Below are 24,405 nucleotides of genomic sequence, written 5' to 3' on the forward strand. Positions count from 1 at the left end.
TAGTAATTTGAACTCGCGAAGTCCTTAGCATGCAAAAATCAGTTGCTACGCTGTGACGTGATCGAAGAACAAACCAAATAACCAACAAACAAACACATTTTCGCATTTATGATACATTACTAAGTGTTTTTAATAACATTTTCGATGCAGGCAATATTGTATAAAACGTCAACAAAGTTTTGAGGTTAGGCGTCGCATCATTTTGGTTTTCATTGTTTTTTTTAGTAGATTATGTAGTGTTAGCGATATAAAATGAGTTCACCGACCAAAGAAACCGAGGAGCCGTCTTCGAGCCAAGCGGCGCCTGAAAATGCTGCGGATGACATTGGCGACGCGGACGCTGCGGAGCAAAGGCCGCCTGCCAAGCGGCCAATAACTAATACTGTTATCGAGATATCCGATACAGACAGCGACGACTCGGACGTGTGTGCCGTCAACTCGTACCAGGCCTCCGCGGACGAGGTGAAGAGGATCCGAAGAGGTCAGTATCCTGTTTTGTATCGACGTCGGTTTCAGTACGATGTTGATGTTTTGCGCGGGAACACGACGCTTTTTTGAATTGCTGAGCAAATCAAACTATATTTAAACTAAAACACATATCAATTACCATTGTTTCTTAAGAATAACCTACCGGTGAAGCCTTAAACTTGAGTGATATAGCATAGAAATTGAGGTTTATTAACTTTTCATACTTCATTCTTATTAGTACTTCAATCTATAAGACTGGATATCTAATTAACATATACCTACATTTATAAGTTGATATTGAAATCAAAAGGTAATCACTACCCATATTATTATAAATGCAAAAGTGTGTGTTGTTTGGTTAACCCTGCAATCATGTTACAATAGAGCAATGGATTGACATGATTTTTTGTAAAGATACAGTTAAGGATGTGAAGAGTGGCATAGGCTAATTTTGTCCCAGAAAATAAAAGAGTTCTGGCAGGATTTTAAAAACCTAAACCCATGCAGACCTTCATGGGCATCAGCTAGTTTGTTATGTAAATCAATTGTGATTTTAATGTGTTTTATTTGTGTCACAGAGTATTCCTCTACATCATCATCATCAGACTACAGTTCAGACTCAGAGTCTCCCTGGGAGGATGACTCCGTAGTGATAGAAGACAAAGTAACAGGGAAGGCAGTGAGGGCACAGCTTAACCCCAGAGCAAATAGGATGGATGATCCAAAGTTAAATAATAATTTGAAGGTATACAACTTTTTAAATTAATGTACAATCTTGTATGGTATTCCATCATTTTCCAAGTTATATCCCTGAAAATCAATATTTAGGCTTTCAGTTAAAATAAAAAATATGTTATAGATTTTTATGACAAACTTAATTTCGCACACAATATCTTTCCTTACAGTCACAAGAAGTAATAGAAAGAGTAAAAGGTTACTGGGAAGAAGAGAAAGACCACATATGTGATGAAGTCACGCTCACGTGTCAGCCTTTCCGTCTGTGTCGACTGCACGACTTGCTGGAGAATTCAGAAATCATCAACAACATAGTGGATGACATGAACACTTTAGACTGGTCGCGGAAGAAAATGGATCTGTATGAGTTCCATCAGACAACGGATTTAGCTAATTTGACATGGCAGCGTAGTATTAGGGGAATATATGAATTATTGAAGACTGAAGTTATGAGTTTGGTGAGTTGAAATATTTATTAATTGGTTAAAAATTGTGGCAGTCTTCACATACACTAATTGACACTACATGAACTTATTCAAATGGTTATGCAGCCATCGCATGCTGTGCAATGAATTAAAAAAAAAATACACAGGAATTTTAAATATAATGCAGTGAGCATTATATTTAAAATTCCTGTGTAAATTTTTTGTTTTCCCCCGATATGTCTAATACACCACAGGGAGAATTATCCACTGTCACAGAATATTCCATCTATTGGCTGGCTGATTTATTTATACATTTGCCAAACACAAACATTTGCCAAATCCCGAGTAGTGTGGCCAGTTTGTTAACAAAAAAAAAAATGTTGCCATTGTTGCATTCAACATGTCATCAACTGAAACAAATGAAACGTTTTTGTTGTATCTGTAGTACCTAGGCATGTCCTAGCCAAGCGCGCTTCAATTTAGGCATCACCATTGCTTTTGTACCACCACCAGTGCAAAGGCACGATCTTATAAAATGACATGATGGTTCAAGGTGTCACAAGTGACGGGGCTGGAGCTGACGTCGGTGTCGGCGTCGTGTTCGCTGTACGGGCCGGGAGACCACCTGCTGGTGCACGACGACCGCCTCGGCGACCGCCGCGTCGCCTTCATCCTGTACCTGGCGCCGTGGACGCCGCGCGCGCCGGCGCCGCCGCCGCTGTTGCACAACGGCGCCGGGGACGTGCCACATAAGGACGAAGACGAGGTTTGTGTTTTGTTTATTGCATCAGCACCGTGTTCGCTGTACGGGCCGGGAGACCACCTGCTGGTGCACGACGACCGCCTCGGCGACCGCCGCGTCGCCTTCATCCTGTACCTGGCGCCGTGGACGCCGCGCGCGCCGGCGCCGCCGCCGCTGTTGCACAACGGCGCCGGGGACGTGCCACATAAGGACGAAGACGAGGTTTGTGTTGTGTTTATTGCATCAGCACCGTGATCGCTGTATGGTCCGGGTGACCACCTGCTGGTGCACACTTTGCGCCACTAGCCTTTCTATGGACAAAAACACACGGGACTGGAAAAAAGGAAGGATGTGAGTTTGAACAAGAAAATAAAAGTATTTAAGGTTATATGTTTGTCCACAGGTCCGGGAGACGACAGGTAGCGGGTGGTCGCCCAACATGGGCGGCGCGCTGGAGCTGTTCGAGTGCGACGCGGAGGGCTGCCCCACGCAAGTGACGCTGCGGGCCTACCCCGCCAACAACACGTTGGCGTTCTTCACCGTCGGACCCACCTCTTTCCATCAGGTCAGGGGCCGCAGAATGTGTCTGATGAAAGCTGAGAGTTATCTTTAGCCTTTTGAGAAACTTGTAACAGTATGGAAAATGCCACTTGTTGTTTAATCGCCTGGTCTGATCATTTTAATCATTTAATTTAAACAATGGGGTGATTTTTGCATGGTTAAAAACCTGGTTCTCGATCGTAAGCTAGTGAAGGGCATATGTGAAAGTAGTTTCTATTGGCACAGGTGGGCGAAGTCCTAAGTTTAGAGCTGCCGCGGCTGTCCATCAACGGCTGGTTCCACGGGCCCGCGCCGCAGCCCGCGTCGCACGAGGCCGCCCCGCCGACGTCTCTGCAGCCGCACAATCAAGTGGTGAGTGAAGCAGTAGTTTCTATTGGCACAGGTGGGCGAAGTCCTAAAGTTTAGAGCTGCCGCGGCTGTCCATCAACGGCTGGTTCCACGGGCCCGCGCCGCAGCCCGCGCCGCACGAGGCCGCCCCGCCGACGTCTCTGCAGCCGCACAATCAAGTGGTGAGTGAAGCAGTAGTATCTATTGGCACAGGTGGGCGAAGTCCTAAAGTTTAGAGCTGCCGCGACTGTCCATCAACGGCTGGTTCCACGGGCCCGCGCCGCAGCCCGCGCCGCACGAGGCCGCCCCGCCGACGTCTCTGCAGCCGCACAATCAAGTGGTGAGTGAAGCAGTAGTATCTATTGGCACAGGTGGGCGAAGTCCTAAAGTTTAGAGCTGCCGCGGCTGTCCATCAACGGCTGGTTCCACGAGTCCGCGCCCCTTGATTTTGAAATTCCCCTTTTTAGAAATGGTACGGCACAACAGCTGTTCTCTTTTGCGGCCACTATAAATACAGAGACGGGAGTAAGGTTCGAGTTTCGTGCTTGCAGGTGTTACTGAACCAGTGGGTGGAAGCGACGTACCTGAGCCCTCGGGTGCGCGCGCAGGTGCAGGCGCAAATGGAGCGCGCGAGCGAGGTGTGTCTGCGGGACGTGTTGCTGCCCGCGCGCACCGCGCAGCTGCTGCAGGCCTTGGAGGAACCTGGTAAGTGCTCACAACTCTACGACTGCCTGTTGGCTTCTAACGAGGACTCTTCAATGGTTAGCAGCAAACAGACGAAATATTGTATACATATTTAATTGTAAAAGCTCTTTCTAAGTTTGACCATGCCTTGTTCGGTTATGTCTTCAGAAGTGATATGGGAGCGCTGCGGGCCCGCGCAACAACGGCGCTACGAGCGCGTATCGCCGGCATGGATCTCGGAGGGGAGCGAGGTGGAGGGCGCGGTGGCGGGCGAGGCGAGTGACGACGAGCAGCCGGTGCGCGGGCTGGTGCGCGTGTTCAGCAGCACGGCCTTCCTGCGGCTGCTGGCGGACTGCACCGACCTGCCGCTGGCGGCGTACCGGCGCCTCGAGGTGCAGCGGTGGCACGCCGGGGACTTCACCGTGAGTGTGCGCGGTGGCGGGCGAGGCGAGTGACGACGAGCAGCCGATTCACGTATAAACTGATAACTTAATTTGTTTACAGCTGCTACCCCCGCGGGAGCACTACCAGCAGCCGCGGCTGGAAGCCGTGCTGTACCTCGGCGTGCCGGAGCACCCCATCTGCGGGGGGCAGACCATGTACGTGGCGCCCGAGGAGGGCGAGGGCGCGGGCGACGCGGAGGGCGCGCTGGTCACGCTGCCGCCCGCGCACAACGCGCTCAACCTCGTGTACTGCGACGCGGGCGCCGCCGCCTTCACCAAGTACCTCAGCAAGATGACCATGACGCCGCGGGAGCACTTCTACATCGTCACCTGCACCTACACCGAGTGAACGCTGACACTCACTGTGAATGTGACCAAACACTACAGCCCCGCAGTGGCCTTCCCCACTTTGTAAAAACAATTGCGCTTATGTTCCTGACGGCGATGACAGATAGATTATTTGACGACGGAACTCCTCAACGGTCAATGTCCGCCACGAAATTTTGTACACGCGTTCAATGCAGTTAGCTAAACATGATTCCTTTAGTCAGGATGGTTTTCTCATCAGGGAACACACTGACAAATACATTTACCTCCTGATGATGCGTTGGTTTGGAGTTTATACAAAACTATGGATTACTTTAAATTTTTTCTTATTAAAGCATTTTAATAAGAGCTTCCCGGGATCAAACCTTCGACCTCTCGAATGGAAGTCCGAAGTGTTAACCACTAGGTTATCCCTACCCTGCACCCATGGAGTCATGCAAGTACCCATTTTTCAACTTTACCCTATGGTAATAACTTTGCCTTTCATAGTTTGTATTTGTAAATGTAATTAAATAATAAAGTTAAGTGATTGTTTCGCAAAAGACGATTAAACCCGGATTACGAGTAACTATGAGAATTGAAGGAGTTTAAGGAGAACTGTACATAGTTATTATTAACTGTATGTTGATTTCATACATCTCCAAGATATTGTTTTATTTTTAAGAAATGGATTAGTTAAATTTTATTACAGTAAGTGATAAAGCTGGCAAAACTGTCGATGATATATTATTCGCTTAGAAGTTTCCAATTAAGTAACAGAGATAATTTACAATTTAAAAAAATTATGATTTTACCAAATTTTTGTAAGAGTGAAAGTGATTGCGGTGTTTGAAGATATTTCTAGTATTAGTGAATGATTTAACGTGATTTTGTTTTAATTAATTAATTGAAAATTTCTAAGTGATCAGACAATAACGCGTACGAATTAAATGGAAATGGGCCAAATCACAAACAAAAAAAAAAAAAATCCGGCGCAAATAAATTGTCTCGTCATTTAGAGCAAAAATAATAATAGCGATACGCGAATGGTTTTATTGACCCTTGGAAAACTATTTTTGATGGTTATTTTGAATCCACCATCTCGGAAAACCGGAAAGTGCAGATTTTTCTTGACAGACAGACAACGAAGTGATCCTATAAGGGTTCCTTTTTGCCTTTTGAGGTACCCTAAAAATATGTTAGCCACTAAAATCAAAGAAAGTAATAATTTCGATAATTAAAATTATTTTTACTGTGATAATTGTGAGATACTTTTATTTTGCGCCAGGGCTAGTTTTTTTTTGCATGGGATTTGGTAAATCTCCTTTGTTTTTGACATCCTAGTGTGAGCTCATTTACACGCTTTAGTGGAAGGGAAGGAGAATATCAATAATGTCTGAATGGCATGGCTAATATTGCACCTAAGACAAACAATGCAAAACAAAGTAGTTATTTAGAGTTAAACCTATTTTTTATTTATTGATTTCGAATACACTAACGTAATATAGTTGTTTGAAGATACCAACGTTTTATTTACTACCCGCTTTTATTGATTAACCAATCACATATTAAAATAATTACATGATTTGATGGTTAGAAATCTGCGCATTATTACAAATCAGGAAAGTCTCCTCATGGCCTTCATAGATGGGGGACTTTTGCCCGTAGGGGACAAAAATCCCCGAAGCGTAGATATATTATGTCCCCCGAGAACTTGCCACGGACTCAACGCGCACGGTGGATTTGTTCGCCGAAAGTTTAGTGAAGCGCGCGCTATGGAAGCTAATATTCTGAGATTAATTAAGATCTAAAAGAATAGAAGGCATTTCCAATGAGAATACTGATACTATCCCCTTATTTTAGATCGCGGACTAGGCTGAAACCTATAGAGCGTACTTTGACTTTGCTCAACTTCAGTTTCAGTTAAAACGAGACGGTTTTATGTCAGCAGTATAGCGCTGTCTCGTTTTAACAGTGTCTTAAGTCTAAGTAAAGTCAAACTGTGCTCTATAATAGATCTCAACCTAAAATCCGCTGTGTGCGTTGGCGCGTCTTGAAGCGTTAGTTCTTGTTTTTTCAAGGACTTTCCCATACTTTTGTGCCCTCGTACTACGGGTGTCACGGTAATCATCATTTTTTGGTACATACACACATCGGCCCTAATCTCAGTTTGCCGGCATGTTACGGTCATTATCTAACAGCTTGTATAACATAGGTACCTACCTACGAGTATGTGTTAAATGTACACTGTGCAATACAAATAAGTAATTACATGTTAATAATATTTTTTATACAATAGTGTGGTTAAGTTAATTAAATTATGAAATAGAAATGATTGACATACCGTTTGACTGAGACGGCTCAAGCGTTAGGATGCGGGTTACGGGGGAACGAGGAGGTTGACGTAAAACCGCGCCCCGCACCCTATCTCACGAACCGTCTCAGTCAAGCGCTACGCCGATACACAGGATGCTAGGACGCTAGCAAAAACGAACACATGTAATACTACTGATGATTAGTGATTACTGATTATTGACCAAAAACGCAAAAACGCTGTATTTTTAAAAAGTTTGCACATAAAACATCTGACGCTAGAGGTCAAGGAACATTGCGTTAATAGGTGCCGCGTGGTAAGTGCTGCATCGTAGATGGGACACTGACCCTAAGTTTTGCACGCTATACATTGCGAGTATTTAGCAATTTAGTATTTTTCTGTACTAAATTACTAAAACTACAAATACCTACCTAAGGTTATTGGTATTTGATTGTGTTTAGATAGTATAACAAATAACAATGCTAAGTTTTCGCTAGCGTTCTGCTACAGGGTGTAATCACCCTGTATGAACAATGAGGAGAATGAATAGCTTAGCGTAATTCGGTATGATAGTGTGCGTTAGGACATAGACTAAACTGAATAGAAAAAACTTATTTTACGCACGCGGTTTGTTTTTAAATGACTTCTTAAATTGTATGCAACTTTGAATTACAAAGTCTTCTTAATTATAGAGGTCTATATTAAAAAGACTTTGTAGTTGAAAGTTGCGCGGCGCGTCTCGCGGGCCAATCATACGTGTCGTAATTTATGAGAGCATTTATACAGAAACGTATGTTAGCAACTACTTGATGAGGCTGTCAGAATGGTTTTTATATCACGAGTCACATCTGTAGACGTATATCAAGTGTATCACTATACTTGTATAACACGTATTTGTGTACGTGCGTTTGGTTCGTCATCTAGCAGCTAGCAGTGCACGCGGCGGTCGCCACCCCGTACTCTGCCGCGACTAACGTCGTTTTCCCCGGGTGCGGTGGTAGAGTTACGCGCGTTTTGTTAGTTTCAAGGGCTGAATATTTTAAGTAATAATTCATGATTTATCATCATCATAGACACATGGACGTCCATATCTAGACATCTCTTGTCGGGACTTCCACACGCTTGTGCCGCCGCCATCTAGCGGCTCTCCTAGTACTCGTAATGTCTATGAAAGCATACTCCACTGCAAACACAGCGGCTGCTTTGCGAGATTTCCGAAGAAGACTGTCAAAAGTCACCGGTGTTTGATGCTCAAGCGCTTTGTCTTCATAAACGGGCCTTCACTGAACCATAAATGTTTGTCTTTGTACCTAGGTGCGCTCGCTCACCGCTCACCGCCGCCTCTCCGTAAGGGTGATCTCCCACCGCGACTGCAGCGATACAGCCGCGAAAAGGAGGCGGTACAGCAGCGATGCGTTGCCGGCCGGTGATCCTGTATCGCAACCGCGCGATTCCGGATACCCTGCATCGATCTTTATTACAATCGCAATTGTTGTGATTGGCTGAATTTATGATCTTCTTGTTGCAACAACGCATTGTACTAAATAGCGAGTGAGCGTCAACCAATCAGAGATTAAATTGCAATCGTCACACTGTAGCTGCCATTCTACATAATAGAGCAGCACCCTGAACGGAGAAAACGTGCAATGCGCGACGCGCCGCGCAACGTGCCGCGTTTCTTTGAACGAGCCCTAGCCCCTAAATCATTACGATTCGCCCACGGATCAGTAGTACCATGCGTTTCGCCACAGGGGTGGTTTGTTCTGCACTTTTGTTTTGTGTTCACTAATGATTTATGATTTGCTACCAAAAAGTAGCGAACTTTAATTTTGTACATATTATCGTAACTGAATTCTTAAATAAATAATAAGAAAGCGATGTTTTGTTTTATTTTGTAACCGTATTTTTAAATGTCACCATCATCATGATCAACCCATTTCCACCCCTCTGCTGAGTCCGGGTCTCCTCTCAGAATGAGATGAGGTTTGGCCTTAGTTCGTCACGCCAGCCAAGTGCGGATTGGCAGACTTCACACACTTGAGAACATGGCGAACTCTCAGGCATGCAGGTTTCCTCACCATGTTTTCCTTCACCGTCAAATCAATTAGTGATATTTAATTGCTTAAAACGCACATACCTCTAAGTTAAAAGTGCGTGCCTGGGATTGACCCCCCAACCTCCGGAATGGAGGCGGACATGTTAACCACCAGGCTGTTACGGCTATGGGTACCTACTTAGGTATATTAATTGATCGATACAGCGTAAGGAATAAGGATCTCGTTAATGTCGGCACTTTAGCGCCAAATCCTGTGAGTGAGGATTAGGCGCTAAGCAGCTCTTTACCTCTCAAATATTCACTCCTGTTTAATACATTCATTAATCTTAAGTAAGTATATAAAGCAAACTAATTCAATCGATTCCATTTTTATTTTCACCAAGTAATGTACAGGGTGGAATTTTGTAATGCCACTTGAAGGGAAAGTACTCAATACTACTACTAAGCATACTGTAGATAGAAAATTTTACTCAAAGAAAACATTCCTTAATGTTTGAATAGAAAGAAAACTACATTCACAGATTTTCGAAAATTCGCTTGCCACACCCGGGAATCGAACCGGCTAAAATCTGTAAAAACTAAACCTGTACTTTTATTGCATCAATAATTTATAAGAATGAAATCTCTCTAAGATAGGTTCTTGATAAACTAAATGAAAGGAAAAGCAACGTGATAATTTTTTCCCGACATCTAATAAGAATCTGATCGGTTGACTGAACACATGCCACTCTCCGCTTATGTGGAAACCGGGCCTTACACTTTTTGCATCACAGAAGCGTGGAGGCGAACCGTGAGAGGAGTAGGTACTATAGATAAAGACTGGAGAGTTTAATATCGGCGGATGATCCACTGTGCGATGTATGGCTGCATTATATCGGTTTTCCTTGCGAGCACTCGACGCGCTGGCAGCTTTCACTTGGGAGCTATTATTTCAGTGCACATCTGTTTCCTGCAGGAAATGCAGGAACGCGGGCTGTTTCATTTTGAAATTAAAGCGGTGGAAGATAAAATAATAGGAGTACATACAGTGATCATTATATAATACCTACTAGAGGATGCCCGCGACTTCGTCCGCGTGGATTTCGGTTTTTAAGATCCCGTGGTAACTGCTTGATTTTCCGGAATTAAAAGTTGCCTATGTCAATAACAACAGGGGGGCTACCTCGCTACAAGCTACCTCGGTACCTTTCATACAAATCGGTTAAGCGGATGGGTCTTTGAGAATCGCCTATATCCGTCCCCGGGATATAAGCTAACCCTGTACCAAATTTCGTCAAAATCGGTTAAACTGTTGGGCCGTGAAAAGGTAGCAGATAGACAGACAGCCAGACGCACATTCACATTTATAATATTAGTATTGATAACATTAGAGTGTCTGTCTGTAATTTCGAAATAAGTAATTACCTCATATTAAGCTCATATGGTTATTTGAACGATACCATAACTGAATCACACGTTTTTAAAATTTTTGTCCGTCTGTCTGTATGTCTGTTTGAACGGGCTAATCTTCGGAAAGGCTGAACCGATTTTGACGGGATTTACACAGACATAAGTAGAGGATTGACCAGGGAGTAAAATAGGCAACTTTTTTAACTGACTTTTTACCCTAGTTACTGAGATATAATATTTTTGGCTAAAAATAATTATTAGATGTACGGATAACTTATAGTTTTAAGAACTGACCCATATTTTGCCTAAAATACATTAAACTTAATAACAGAGAAAATGTATAGCCATAGCTATACATTTTCTCTGTTATTAAGTTTAATGTATTTAAACTAAAAGAATGTCATAACATTCTTTTAGTTTTTCAATTTCGATCTTTTTAACACTGATAAAATAATTCAAATGAATAACAATAATTTCAAATCTATTCAAATCAATCAAAGTAGGTGAACACGCCTCTCACAGATAAAGATAAGTAAAACTCCAATTCTGTTTATTGAAACAATTCTCTTTATCTTAAATCAAGGCGCCACAACACCGCCTATCTTAATAGACATCTTCATTTCGCGCGTAAAAGTCCTACTTTCTTCTTTAGGTGAAAGACCAACTGCCAATGATTTTTAACAAAAAAAAACAAAATATAACAGCTTTAGACATTACTCCACTGCTTACAAACTTATAAGGAACTAAATAATAATATATTATAATAAGTATGACGCATTCTTTAGAGTTTTATTTATTTGCTCTACATGGAGTGAAATACAAAAGGTCGTAAGTTTAAACCTTTCCCGAATAGTCTATTAGGAATTAGGACAATCTTCACGCTTACTTGGAGTAGGTAATGAGCGTTTGGTGATTAATAATTATGAAGGAGCCGAAGCATCGACGCTATTTCGCTCCTGTAAAATTTACATTTTTCAGATAAGTACTACCTACGCTTAGCCTGTAATATCTATATTACTGAACGAAACCTTGTTTCTTCCTTTGTATAAATCTAAAACCCGCTTTTCAAAGAGTACAATGTGGGTGAAGCCAATGTAAATACTCGTATAATGCACTGTATTGTAATAGGATTGTAGTGTACTACCGACACATTACGGCTATGAGTAGTGGCGTTGAGTGCGCTTTCTTGTTCGCCCACATCTCACTCACAAAGTCACTACAGCGGCAAACAGTCAATACCACGCGAATCGCGATCGTTGCTTTTTATTGATATTGCTATACAACCACACACAGATATACTAATTTAATATTTCGCGACATTTAGGGAACTGGGAACAGACCTGTAACAACTGGAAAGTGACTTTCAGTGGGCTGTAGTAATATTCTGTCGACCTCTCTCATACAAACAATGAACAAGATTGAGAAATATAAAAACGTAGTTATATTTATAAAAAACTATCAGTTGCCCGGAACTTCATCCGTGTACAATTTCTAATTTCCCATGAAATTAAGAGATTAAGAAATGTTCCTACCGTAAAAGGCTCACCATAACATAATAGTTTTGAGGAAAGGAAGGAAGAAATTAATACGTACCACTATGCCCGAACTCTAGATAGCTTTTATACTTATACATACTACATACTTCATATTATAATCCTCCAACCCCCATTTTACCCTCAAAAGGATTTCGTAATATAGTATCCTAAATGACGCATCACAATCTCAATAGCTCAACGATAAAATCCAAAAGGTCGGTGGTTCAAACCCCACTCGTTGCACTATTGTCGTACATACCCCTAACACAAGCTTTGGCTTATTTGGAGGGGAAAGGGGATAATTAATCATGATTAAGAAGGCGAATATTCTTTTTTCTTTTTAAAAAAACCTTCTTCTTTTTTTAAAAAGAAATCCTCCTTACTTTCAAGTTAAAAATAACTCTAAATGAAACAAAACCACCTATTGGCAATAATAATGAAGAGCTTTGTAAAGATAAAATCAGAATAAAATACAATAATTCCTCGGTGTTAATTAAGTATTTAGATGAATTCACGCTGAAGGGCTGCGAGAGCTCGGGCGGAGTCGCGGTATTTACATAGCTAAACACCGGCGCCCCAAGCCGCGGCTCGCTGGCATTAGGGACAAATAAATGTATTATTAACGACATCAACGTAATTTATACGTTTTCACAATTAAGTGGCATGGCGTCGTTATCATTACAAAATGAAATTCGAAGCAAAGGCTCAATAGCTCAACGGTTAAAAAGCGGACTGAATTCCGAAAGTTCGGGCGGTTCAAACCCCACGCGTTGCACTATTGTCACATCTACTCTTTTTTTTTATCGTGAGGAAAATCCGCCACTGGCTGGTATCCCGTCATACCTACTCCTAGCACAAACTAAACGCCTCATCGGAGAGGAAAGGGATTATGACTAATATTTAAAAAAAAAGGGTTATTTAGTGGTCAAATAAACGTAGTTGTTGGTTGACCTCCCTGGTGCAGTGGTAGGCGCTGCGCTCTAACAGGTGGAGGTCCCTGGATCGATTCCCGGCAGGGTCGATTTGGGAATTTCTAATTTGTCTCCACCTCCAGTCTTGTCTAGTGTCTCCGGCCGCGGCTAGTTACCATCCTACCGGCACAGTTGTATCGTCAAGCGACGGTACGATGCACTGTAGAAACCGATAAGGGTTTTAATTGTTATGAATTTTAAAAATCTGCCATATCTCTTCCAAGTTAGTCCATTACTTCTTATACTGCATCATCACTCACCATCAGGTGAGATCGCAGTGAAGGCTTGAATTATTGTAATGGAATAAAAAAAACTTGTAAAACATGAAATAACATATATTGAAAGCAGTTTTGCGGATATGATTTTCGAGTGGAATTTGCGTGCTTGTCGATTTTTCGATATTTCTAAAAATTGTGTCAAGCATTTTGATAACTGCATAAACCGGGTGTTGTGAGTCGCCGCACGTTACATTTCCACCGCCTGCGTCTCTCCGCCGAGTTAATGTACTTTCCAATAATACTACATTAGTTTTGGAGAAATGCAGGTATATTATATTTTCTTTTTGATTGACCGTCTACACTCTACACTATACAACAAGTGTAAATAAAAAATTTATAACACCCCCGACAAGTGTATGTTACAGTAACTATTAAAGAGATGATAACTTTAAAACGGCTGAACCGATTTTCTTGGATTATAGCTAAGAACATTCTCGATCAAGCCACCTTTCTAACAAAAAAACTAAATTAAAATCGGCTCATTAGTTTAGAAGCTACAATGCCACAGACAAATACACAGATACACACATCAAACTTATAACGCCCCTCTTTTTGGGTCGGGGGTTAAAAAGAGCAGCAAACGGTTTCGTGAATTCAGGGTATAATCTATCTCCATTCCTTTCAGTCAAATCCGTCCAGTTGCTTTCGCGTGAAAGAGTAACAAACACACACAAGTAAACACACATTCACACACACACTAGCGCACATGCGCACGCGCACTGTGAATTTGAATTCTGAAAGCTGTGAAATCTAGAAAACCAGACATACATCCTAGAACGTACCTACAAAATTTTATTAAAGTTGATTGGTTAGTATTCAAATGATAGTCCAACTACGTTTGTTTGGTGCGTTCTACGAATAAACCCTTATACCCCTTCCAGGTTAGCCCGCTTCCATCTCAGACGACATCATCACTTACCGCCAGTTGAGATTGCAGTTAAGGGCAAACTTTTATCCAAATAAAAAAAAACCTCTCTGATATCGTTGTTCGTAGTCTATTGCATTGTACAGGGGCGGTAATCAGTAAGCGATCCTCATTAGCTCGGTGACTTAACTGAAGCGATTAATGGCTCCTTAATACAAGTAACAGCGACACAAATCACGTTTTTATCGTGTCCGCACTCGTAAAGCCTTCAGCTTCACAATAAATGCACGACTCGTATTTCTGCAACCGCGCCACAGGGTTGCCCAAAACTTACCTTCATCCACAGCTTAACAACAGTAACAGCTTCAAAATATCTATTAAAAGTATGTTCCTGTACAAAGCATATTACACAATCGAAAAAATTATGTAAATGATTAAAGATCTCTTATTTAAGGATTTGGTTCGCAGCTCGCCTCAGTAAGAGTCATTCAGATCTCAATCTGTAGTTAGAGCAATCCCATATAACCACACAGAAGACATACATATGTCAATTTTATAAAAGTAGAGATTTATGTTAGTTAAACGTTCGTGCGATGTAACGTAGAGCCATTTATAAAAAAAAATAAAATTTAAAAATGACATACAGATGGACAGGCGGGCGGACAGCTGAGGCTTCCTAATATTCCGTTGGCATCCTTCGGCTACGGAATCCTAAATATAGTTAAAGTGTTGAATTACAGTAGGTGTGTACCAGAAGAGTTCAAGGCTTGTAGGTTTGTAAGCGTGCAGACACAGTCTGGTAGGAAGACGATTTCGGCTCCTAAATTCTTACGATTTCGGGCATGATCCATATTATGAGTCAAGCTCACAAGCTGACAACCCTACCGCGCGACAACGGCGACACGGCGTTAAACTCGGCTCACTTTAAACGATTACTCCTCAGAGAGATTGCTCCCGATCCTCCCGTCTCAAGAGACAAGAACATCATTTTCCTCCTCACGTCACTCCCCCTCCCGCCCTCCACCCGCACAGCCCGCAGCCTGCACCGCAGCAACACTCTTCAAATAGCTGTTTTTGTAGCTGCAGTCGACGAGTTGAATGCTGGGATTACTTTTAAACACTAGCGACTGTTGGTTCAGCGTAACACAAAGGTTTTGTACATCGTTTTCCTTAGTATAGAGGGAGAATATATAACCATATGTTACCCTATCCTATAGGATCCTTAGCAGGATTCGGAATGTCACACGATAGGTATTTACTTACAGATAACTCATGAAATCAGAACCAATAGTTAGATACTTTAACTAAATAGCTAGTTTTACATTTATTTATGTAAATAGTGAGCAACTTAATCATTACTTTTATTCATTCCAAAAGTATTTTTATTCATAGTCGAGAGTTTGACTGCAATCAGATTTGTAATTTATTCCTAATTTTTTAATTTTAACAATTTGTAAATTTGTAACAATAAGTAAAAGAAAAAGATAAGACACAGAAACACCTATAAACAGATCTCTTTAAGAGATCTCTACCAGGGAGCCTAGTTTTGTGAATAAAGTAGTTTGATCATTACGAAAATCAAGATGTGTTAAAAACTATGTGAAGTTCGATTAGGTATTAGTATTAACTAATACCTAATCCTTTTTCATCTAATCTATTAAGATTAGATGAAAAAGGAGTCAACCTGCGGAATCCAGTAATTAGTTAAAGTTTCAATGTAAAGTTAAACAAAGTTTGGCGCGACGCGACGGGTGTCGTCACTCGCTTCGACTGGGACACAGATTGTTGGAATACTTGCAAAAAGGTTGACTATGCAGGCGCCATACTTAGTTTGTCGTAGAGAGAGCGGTAACAATCGCATCGGCCTTCTATTGTTGAGGTCCGGGATCGATCCCCGGCACGAACCTTGTGTCAGCAACTTGATAATTACTTACTCGCTTTAACTGTGACCGAAAATATCGTGAGTAAACCTTCATGCCTCACAGTTAAGCCTAAGCCTAAGATGTTGGCTTCTCAGTGCATACACACATGCACCTAAAATAGAATAGAATAAAATAGATTTTTATTATTTCTAGACTTTTATTTCTATTCTAGACTTTTACAAGTGCTTTTGAATCGTCAAAATAATTTACCACTGGTTCGGAATGCCGTTCCTACCGAGAAGACAGTCGGTTAGGATTACGCGATTATGCACACCGAACGAAAACAGGTTAGCTTTCATGTTCTTCGTTTTTCATATATTTAAAATGGCGGCATTTGCGGCAATTTAATATACAATATTCGTTATTAGCAGGTCAACATACGTTATTATAGCTTTGAAATTTATCGAAGGTTGCGTTTTTCGGAAGTTTATCCCTAATCATTTGGAACTCTGTGACTGCTACCCGCATTTCCATTTGGTTCCGGGAATGAGTTGTCCCGTGGCATTTGACGCTCGGGTGCGCGTCGCCTCCCTACTCCAGCGACCGAGTGCTCTTTACGTAACCCATCCTTGTTTGCTGTACGTATCCACACTGGAGTCTGGACTGCTGTCGAACACGCGATCCTAGTCCTATTTAGATGAACTTATACATAAAGGATGTGACCAGAACGCTAGCAAAAACGAAAAACGAATCAAATCAAATCAAATCACTTTATTGCGAATTTGGGTAAACAGTGGAGATGTTACAAAGACAAAAAGGTACAGCCAAATTCTGCTTATAAGCATGCAATATGTTACATTAAATTAAATTACATAAATTTACATTAAATAATAAAAATTAAATTAAAAATTTAAAAAACCCCCGACACATAAACCTCTAAAAAGTAAAAAAATAATAGGTAAATATGTATGGGCCCTTTAAGAATAGTATAAATAGTAAAGTTTTATCCAAGCGCTCGTTGCGCCAGGGGACCGCTACCTATGATAAACTATGAAAGTCATCTGTTGTAGAAAGAATAGTCTTTAGCGGTCCCCCGCGCAACGAACGCTTGGATAAAACTTTACTATTTATACTATTCTTAAAGGGCCCATACATATTTACCTATTATTTTTTTACTTTTTAGAGGTTTATGTGTCGGGGGTTTTTTAAATTTTTAATTTAATTTTTATTTCACGCTTTTTAAACTTTATTCATAAATTACCGTTTATTTGTGCCATTCTAAAACCCAATTTCTATAATAATATAAATCCAATAAGGCAGCTAATATCTCTTCAAAAGTAACATCAATGTTATGTTAATTATACGTTCCATGAAATATTTTTGACCGAACATCACTAAATCAAGAATTATCTGAATGACTCACATAGTTTAACACGACCAAACCAAATATCTGTTTCTAACATGTCGTTGCTTTAAAAATGTACCCATTTTACGTAGTCGTATAATAGTTCGCTTTTCAAGATATACCTACGATTAAATTGAAATCGACTTTCACCCGATGAAATAAGGAAAAAAGTGGCTTGTATTTCATTTTGTTTGTTATTGCATGTCAAATTTTTATTTGACATAACTTTCAAAAACCGGTCAAGTGCGAGTCTGCCTCACACATGAAGAGTTCCGTACAAGTTTTTTTTTATGTAATGACAATTCAGTTGTCGGATTTTTCTCTTTACTTGGGCCACAGGAGTAGAGTGCTTGGGCTATAAGATATTGCTACCTGCCTTTCATGATTCTACGTAAACGGGAAGTACCCAATTTATAAGTTTTGATTCTCTTTAAAGATGACACACAGACAGACAACGAAGTGGTGAAGGAAAACACCGTCAGGAAACCTGCATGCTTGAGAGTTGGCCATAATGCCAACTCTCAAGCATCTCTCAACTCAAAGGTGCGTGAGGTGTGCCAATACGTGCTTGGCCAGTGTGGTAGCTTCTCATTCTGAGAGGAGACTTGTGCTCAGTAGTGAGCCGGCGATGGGTTGATCCTGATGATGATGAATTTTAAACGTATTTTGTCAAAGTAAATAAGCTGAGTTCAAGCAGATAAAATAAAAAGAAGGTGCGCCTAATGCATCATCCAAACCTGCGCGACAAAGCGACTACGATGCGGGAACCTCAGCCGCGCGGAGGGTCATCGCCTCCTACGATATTTAATGGTGTCATGCACACCTACGCGACTACAACAGTCGAGGCTACCTACATCTTTTTTTTTTCTACAGATACCTACTGAACCCTAAAAATAATTTGACTATGGTTTGGGTTTGGGTTGATTGTTCGTGGCCTTTGGTTGACTGTTGGATATTATAATTGAATTGATGTTTTCTCGTTTAACTGTGAATATAATATTTTATAAATTAGAAACTCCGCGCCTACGATCCAAAGTATCGGAGTTTTCCAAAACATTATTTTCAAATAAATAATTATGTATCTAGGCAACGTCCATCTTGACAACTTGACATTTGCCAATTGGAACCTCTGTTACAATAGTGAAAGATCCCAGGGCCACCAGCCGTCACGTATTTTCTGACGAAAGAAATGTGGACGATTGAGTAGTGTTACTATGTACTAAGAACGCATGCCTACAGACTTGCTAGCTTGCTTAGACGGCCAATTTTCAGGTATCAGGTAATCAAGGTACATAAAAACATTACTTACCTCACGTAAATTCCCCAATTTTTTTAATTTTTAGCAGTTTTTTTTTTTAATATTAATAATTAATTGACATAAATAAACTATAAGAGAGTGAGAGAGACGTCAATATATCCTAATACATGTCTTACTCATTCTCATGCGCGTAGATAATGATGCCCTCGCGCTCAAACCCACAGAGGCATTAAAATTGAATTTAGGGGATGATTGGCCCTCTGGATCGGTCTGTCTTCTTGTAAAAGGTTTTAAAATAGTTGTCTGGTGGACATATATAAAAATGGAGCATCAGAATTTACGTGCAGTTAAGTAATTACTTATTTTGGGAGCTTTAAAGCGTCTGCAAAGCAATACGGCCGACGCGGGAAGTGTCTGGGAGTATTGGCGACATATTTTTAAGGATATTGCCTAAAATATACGTAAAAATCAGTTTGGCGAATTTACGTGAGGTAAGTAATGTTTTTATGTACCTTGATTATCAGATACCTGAAAATTGGCCGTCTAAGCAAGCTAGCACGTAGGCTAGGCATGCTTTCTTAGTACTTACTAACACTACTCAATCGTATATATTTCCTGTGTCAGAAAATACGTAACCTCTGGTGGTCCTGGGATAAAAGTAATAAGAAAACCAGAAAAGAGCTGATAACTTCCAAACGGCTGAACCAATTTTTTTGGATTATAGCTAAGAACACTCTCGATCAAGCCACCTTTCAAACAAAAAAAACTAAATTAAAATTGGTCCATTCGTTTAGGCGCTACGAGGCCACAGACAGATACACAGATACACAGATACACAGATACACAGATACACAGATACACAGATACACAGATACACAGATACACAGATACACAGATACACACGTCAAACTTATAACACCCCTCTTTTTGGGTCGGGGGTTAAAAACACTAAACATAAACGAAGTACTGAGATACCATAAAATGTTTTATTTTAATCTTGATTATTTATTTTTCATTAGGTGTGGCATTGACGCGAGTTTTGCACGTTTTACAAGGCGGGTTTGGAAAAATACTACCTAAATCACTAAAACTACAAGATAAGGCGAATGGTTATTGGCAATGGGTTGCGTATAATAAACGCTAAGTTTTTGCTAGCGTTCTGGTTACACTGTAGATCAGCTGATGCCCGCGACTTCATCCGCATAGATTTAGGTTTTTTAAATTGTTTGATGTTCCGGGATAAAATGTAGGCTATGTGTTCATCTCCACAGGGCGCAAGCTGCCTCTCTACCAAAATGCTGTCTGCTGCTTTGTTCTTTTGGATTTAGGTTTCTTAAAATCTTATGGGAACTCTTTAATTTTCGGTAGAAGAAATAGTAGCCTGTCTTCATTCCTATGATTTAAACTAACTCAGTGTGTCTCAAAATCAGTTAAAAGGATAGGCCTGTGAAAACATATCATACGAACAGATAGACATACTTCCGCATTTATACTATTAGGACTAAATTAGAATGAATATATTATGTAGATAAAACACAGTAGAATTTTCTACGTTAGGTATACTTTAAAAATCCTTTTTCACTTTCGTATTTCCTGAAATACTATATAACTTATTTTTAGGGTTCCGTACCTCAAAAGGAAAAACGGAACCCTTATAGGATAACTATGTTGTCTGTCTGTCTATCAAGAAACCTATAGGGTACTTCCCGTTGACCTAGAATCATGAAATTTGGTAGGTAGGTAGGTATAAGACCTACAGCACAAATACAGGAATAAATCTGTTAATGTTACATTAAAATGTGTTTTAATTTTCTATCATCTATCAGGTATAGGTCTATAGGTATCATATGAAAGGGCTTTACATGTACATCCTAAAACAGATTTTTATTTATTTAATATATAATAATAATAATAAAGTATAATAGATTTTGATTTATCGTGCAAAATATTGGAAAAAATACACGATTCCGGAACCCTCAGTGCGCGAGTCTGACTCGCACTTGGCCGGTTTTTTTATAACTACACCCACCTATTCGTTAGATTAAGAAATTGATAAGGTCTCAAGAAGTCGTCAGCTCAAAGAGATTAAAACGAAAGTTAAAGTAAGCAACGGTTACACAAAAAGTACCTACCTGGTTATCACGGCGTAGGTAAAAAAGATTCATCTCAAACTTAAATGTTAAACTAAATAAATAAATACACAGGTAGGTCCACAATATAGTGGTTATATAAATCACAATTACTTAAGCTCCCCATTTGATGAGAGAGTAAACAAAATTACATGGGTCCGATATGAAATTAAAAGAATAATGCCGAGCTACGTGACTGGAGAACCAAACATTTGAGATTAGGTAGAGTTTTATTGCAAGGAACGTGACGACAAATAAATAGCCGATGTATGCCGAAAAGCTAAGTGCCTGTTTACATGAACATTAGGTATTACTAGCGGGTTGCAGAGTTGAAGAGGCAATGGGCAAAACCGATACATGCCGGGGTCTCAAGGTGCTGGAATGAAGATTTTTTTTTAATTCAGATACAAATTAGTCCTTGACTGCAATCTCACCTGGTGGTAAGTGATGATGTATGATGTAGCAGTGTAGGATGTGGTAGTTTTCATTACACCCATACGATGCCGTGTAGAAACCAAAGGACATGGGTTCAATAAAAACTGCCATACCCCTTCCAGGTTATCCCGCTTCCATCTTAGACGACATCATCACTTATCACCAGGTGAGATTGCAGTCAAGGGCTAACTTGTATCCGAATAAAATAAAAATAAAAAGTATTTCAAGCATTCAAGCAGATGATCATAGTTTAAGGGAAATAAAATACCATGGTAACTCTGTTTAGGCACAACGCATACCGGCAGAATACGACACTCGGGACACACGATGAATCTTTTTTGAATAACAACTTAAGGCAGTTGTACGATGAGATAGCGACTAGTTAAATCCACTATTTTCTCGTTCAAGAAATGTACAGCCGATTATATCAATAAAAGAGAGTTGATCGCTGACACTGGCCGCGAGAACTTGAAAGAAAAAAATTCTTGACGGTCAAAACACTCGCGCAGTTTGAGCAGGGATTTATTAATGCGTGACGAGCGATTACTCTCCCGTCGCTCTCGCGCACTCGTTCTTAGCTCGCTGGGTTATGAACGAGTGGGACAAAACTATCCCAACTACATTACACACTCGCTTCTCGTTGCAGCATTGCACTAATTTTAACAGTATGTTACCGTAGAACAGACAGCCGAGTTTAAGTTGTTACTAAATATATTCAACTCGGCTCTACTCTGTCTGTTTGCGAGAGCCCTAATAAAGTTGAAGGTATGAAGTAATGGAGAGTTATAAATTGTTTAAAGATTGTAAGCACTCAGCTCTGACACAAGAGACAGCAACTCTTACCTGTCCAAGTCGATTCAAACTTTGCCCTTTGTTCACATTTCATACTAAGGCTAAGGATGTACATGGAAGTCGAGAAGTATCATGAAGTTTCAAAGTTAAAAGTTGTTATAGGAATCCGGACCCATATTATAAATACGAAAGGTTTTTTGTTGGATTTGTTGATTTGTCATTCAATCACGAGACAACGGAGCAACGGATCGATGTGATTTTTACATGGATATATTTAAAAGATCTGGAGAATAACAAAGGTTTTAAGGAGAAGTCACGGGCATCAGCTAATTATAAACAAGTGTATAGCCTGCACTAGTGCTTTGTATCTGTATGTGTTGTTTCAAAAACTCAACGATCACCGGTTTTAATTTAAAGAAGAAAGGTCGTAATTTCAAACTCCACTCGGTGCAGATGGGTGCAGTAGTTTCGTACAATATTCAAACTTCCATATTATAAATAAATATTTTAAAGTGTAATGATATAAATCAAAATTTAAAAAACCTCCGACACAAAAACCTCTATAAGAAAACTAGAAAAGAGCTGATAACTTTCAAACGGCTAAACCGATTTTCTTCGATTATAGCTAAGAACACTCTCGATCAAACCACCTTTCAAACAAAAAGCCAAACTAAAATCGGTTCATTAGTTTAGGAGCTACGATGCCACAGACAGATGCACAGATACACACGTCAAACTTATAACACCCCTCTTTTTGGGTCGGGGGTTAAAAAGAAAATATTTTAGTAAGATTAGGACAAATTAATTAGCAACCTTAACTAATATTAGGTACGGGATTAAAAATTAGGAACATAAAAGTAAAGCGATGTACAATGAAAACCACAACGTGTATTGTATACACAAAAGTTTTAATTAGCTAGCTACACTGTCGCCCTTTACCATTATTATCCTCGTTCTTGGTGCTTTAGCAACTACATACAAAGAGATGCTTTACTTATTTTTAACCCCCGACCCAAAAAGAGGGGTGTTATAAGTTTGACGTGTGTATCTGTGTATCTGTCTGTAACATCGTAGCTACTAAACGAGTGGACCGATTTTAATTTAGTTTTTTTTCTTTGAATGGTGGCTTGATCGAGAGTGTTCTTAGTTGAAGAAAATCCGTTCAGTCGTTCAGTCTTTTCTGGTTTTCTTATAGAGGTTTTTGTGTCGGGGGTTTTTAAATTTTAAGTTATTAATAGTTTAGTGGTTGATGTAGAAAGCACAATTATAGTACGCGACAGGTTGATATGGCAATCCGGGTTTGAGGCGGGGAACGCCCCGCACGTCACAGCTGCGTACGTTTGCGGTTAGCGCGTGGGCTGTGCGGGTGTGCGGGGCGTCCCCACCCCCCCCCCCCCCCCCCCCCAATTGTCATCTCGACCTGTCGCGGACTGTAGGTAATTCAATAAAAAACACATCCTGACTGATAGACGGATCTATCAACGCACAGCCTAAACCGTTGGGGTTACAAATATGAAATTTTGAAAGTTGGTTCCTTTTATAACGTAGCTAGGCACCCATAAAGAACGGAATTTTTGAAAATTCAACCCCTAAGCCCCCCTTCCATAGAAAATGAAAGATTGTATGAAAGTAGTAATTTTCAAGTTATAGGTATCTATGAAATTTGGGCTTTGAATCTGGGCTTTCCACTACCACCGCCGCCAATACAACACCAAATGCGAAATAAATCACACACCTTTGAAAACATTGTGGTTTAATTTTCAGACACACAAGTTTCATTACGATATTTTCCTTCAACTTCGATTAGAATTCAAGCTCAAGCCGTCATCACAGCGATATTAGCAATATAACCTGAATCTAATGACAGCTCATCGTTCCCGTATGTATGAAAGGCTCTCATCCATACGGGAACGGGAGCTTTCATTGAAAGCTTAATGCGGTATTGCATCACGTCCCGCGAGCTCCCGCGGGACGCAATCAGCGCGAGCCTCGAACCCTGAACTTCCTAGCACAGAAATAAACTAAACTAAACGATAACTTACACTCCGAGACGTGACATGTGATAGGATCAAGATGATTTTATCTAACTCAAACCCTAACTATGAACGCGCAGAAATTGTTGTTTATTATGATGTAAAAACTAAATAGATGGCCTAGATTCGCTCACGAGAATTTGGTATTTAAAAAGCCGTAGGAATTGTTCGATTTTTCGGGATAAACAGTAGCCTAAGTCCGTCCCCGGGCGGATACAAGCTACATTATTATTTTGAAAGGCAACGTCAAGCCGAGCTCGTAACGGGCGGCGTAGAGACATAGCGGACGGCGTAAAGACGTAGTGGACGGCGTAGAGTCGTAGCGGATGGCGTAGAGACGTAGCGGGCAGCGTAGAGACGTAGTGGACGGCGTAAAGTCGTAACGGGCGGCG

General features: G+C 40.6%; 1 protein-coding gene and 1 long non-coding RNA gene across 3 annotated transcripts; one reads left to right on the plus strand and one right to left on the minus strand.

Moving 5' to 3' along the window:
* The first annotated feature begins 151 nt into the window (after positions 1–151).
* On the plus strand, positions 152–6,210 carry LOC123876168 (prolyl 3-hydroxylase sudestada1). Of its 2 annotated transcripts, XM_045922334.1 has the most exons (10): positions 152–481; positions 1,047–1,213; positions 1,374–1,661; positions 2,182–2,259; positions 2,458–2,592; positions 2,774–2,935; positions 3,157–3,282; positions 3,810–3,963; positions 4,111–4,364; positions 4,447–6,210. In XM_045922334.1, exons 1-10 carry the CDS (start codon positions 253–255, stop codon positions 4,732–4,734), a joined length of 1,881 nt encoding a protein of 626 aa, XP_045778290.1. In that variant the 5' UTR covers positions 152–252; the 3' UTR covers positions 4,735–6,210. The 2 variants fall into 2 exon arrangements, with proteins under 2 accessions (XP_045778290.1, XP_045778289.1); XM_045922333.1 differs by lacking the exon at positions 2,458–2,592 and having other exon boundaries at positions 2,182–2,394.
* A 2,081-nt stretch (positions 6,211–8,291) lies between these two features.
* Positions 8,292–22,792, minus strand: LOC123876170. The gene is made up of 3 exons (XR_006798274.1): positions 22,779–22,792; positions 22,020–22,024; positions 8,292–8,545 (listed from the first exon to the last, which is right to left on the minus strand). It is a non-coding gene; the product is annotated as an uncharacterized LOC123876170 (long non-coding RNA).
* Between the last annotated feature and the right edge of the window lie 1,613 nt (positions 22,793–24,405).

The sequence above is a fragment of the Maniola jurtina genome, chromosome 21 (assembly GCF_905333055.1).
Source record: "Maniola jurtina chromosome 21, ilManJurt1.1, whole genome shotgun sequence".
Classification (NCBI taxonomy): domain Eukaryota; kingdom Metazoa; phylum Arthropoda; class Insecta; order Lepidoptera; family Nymphalidae; genus Maniola; species Maniola jurtina.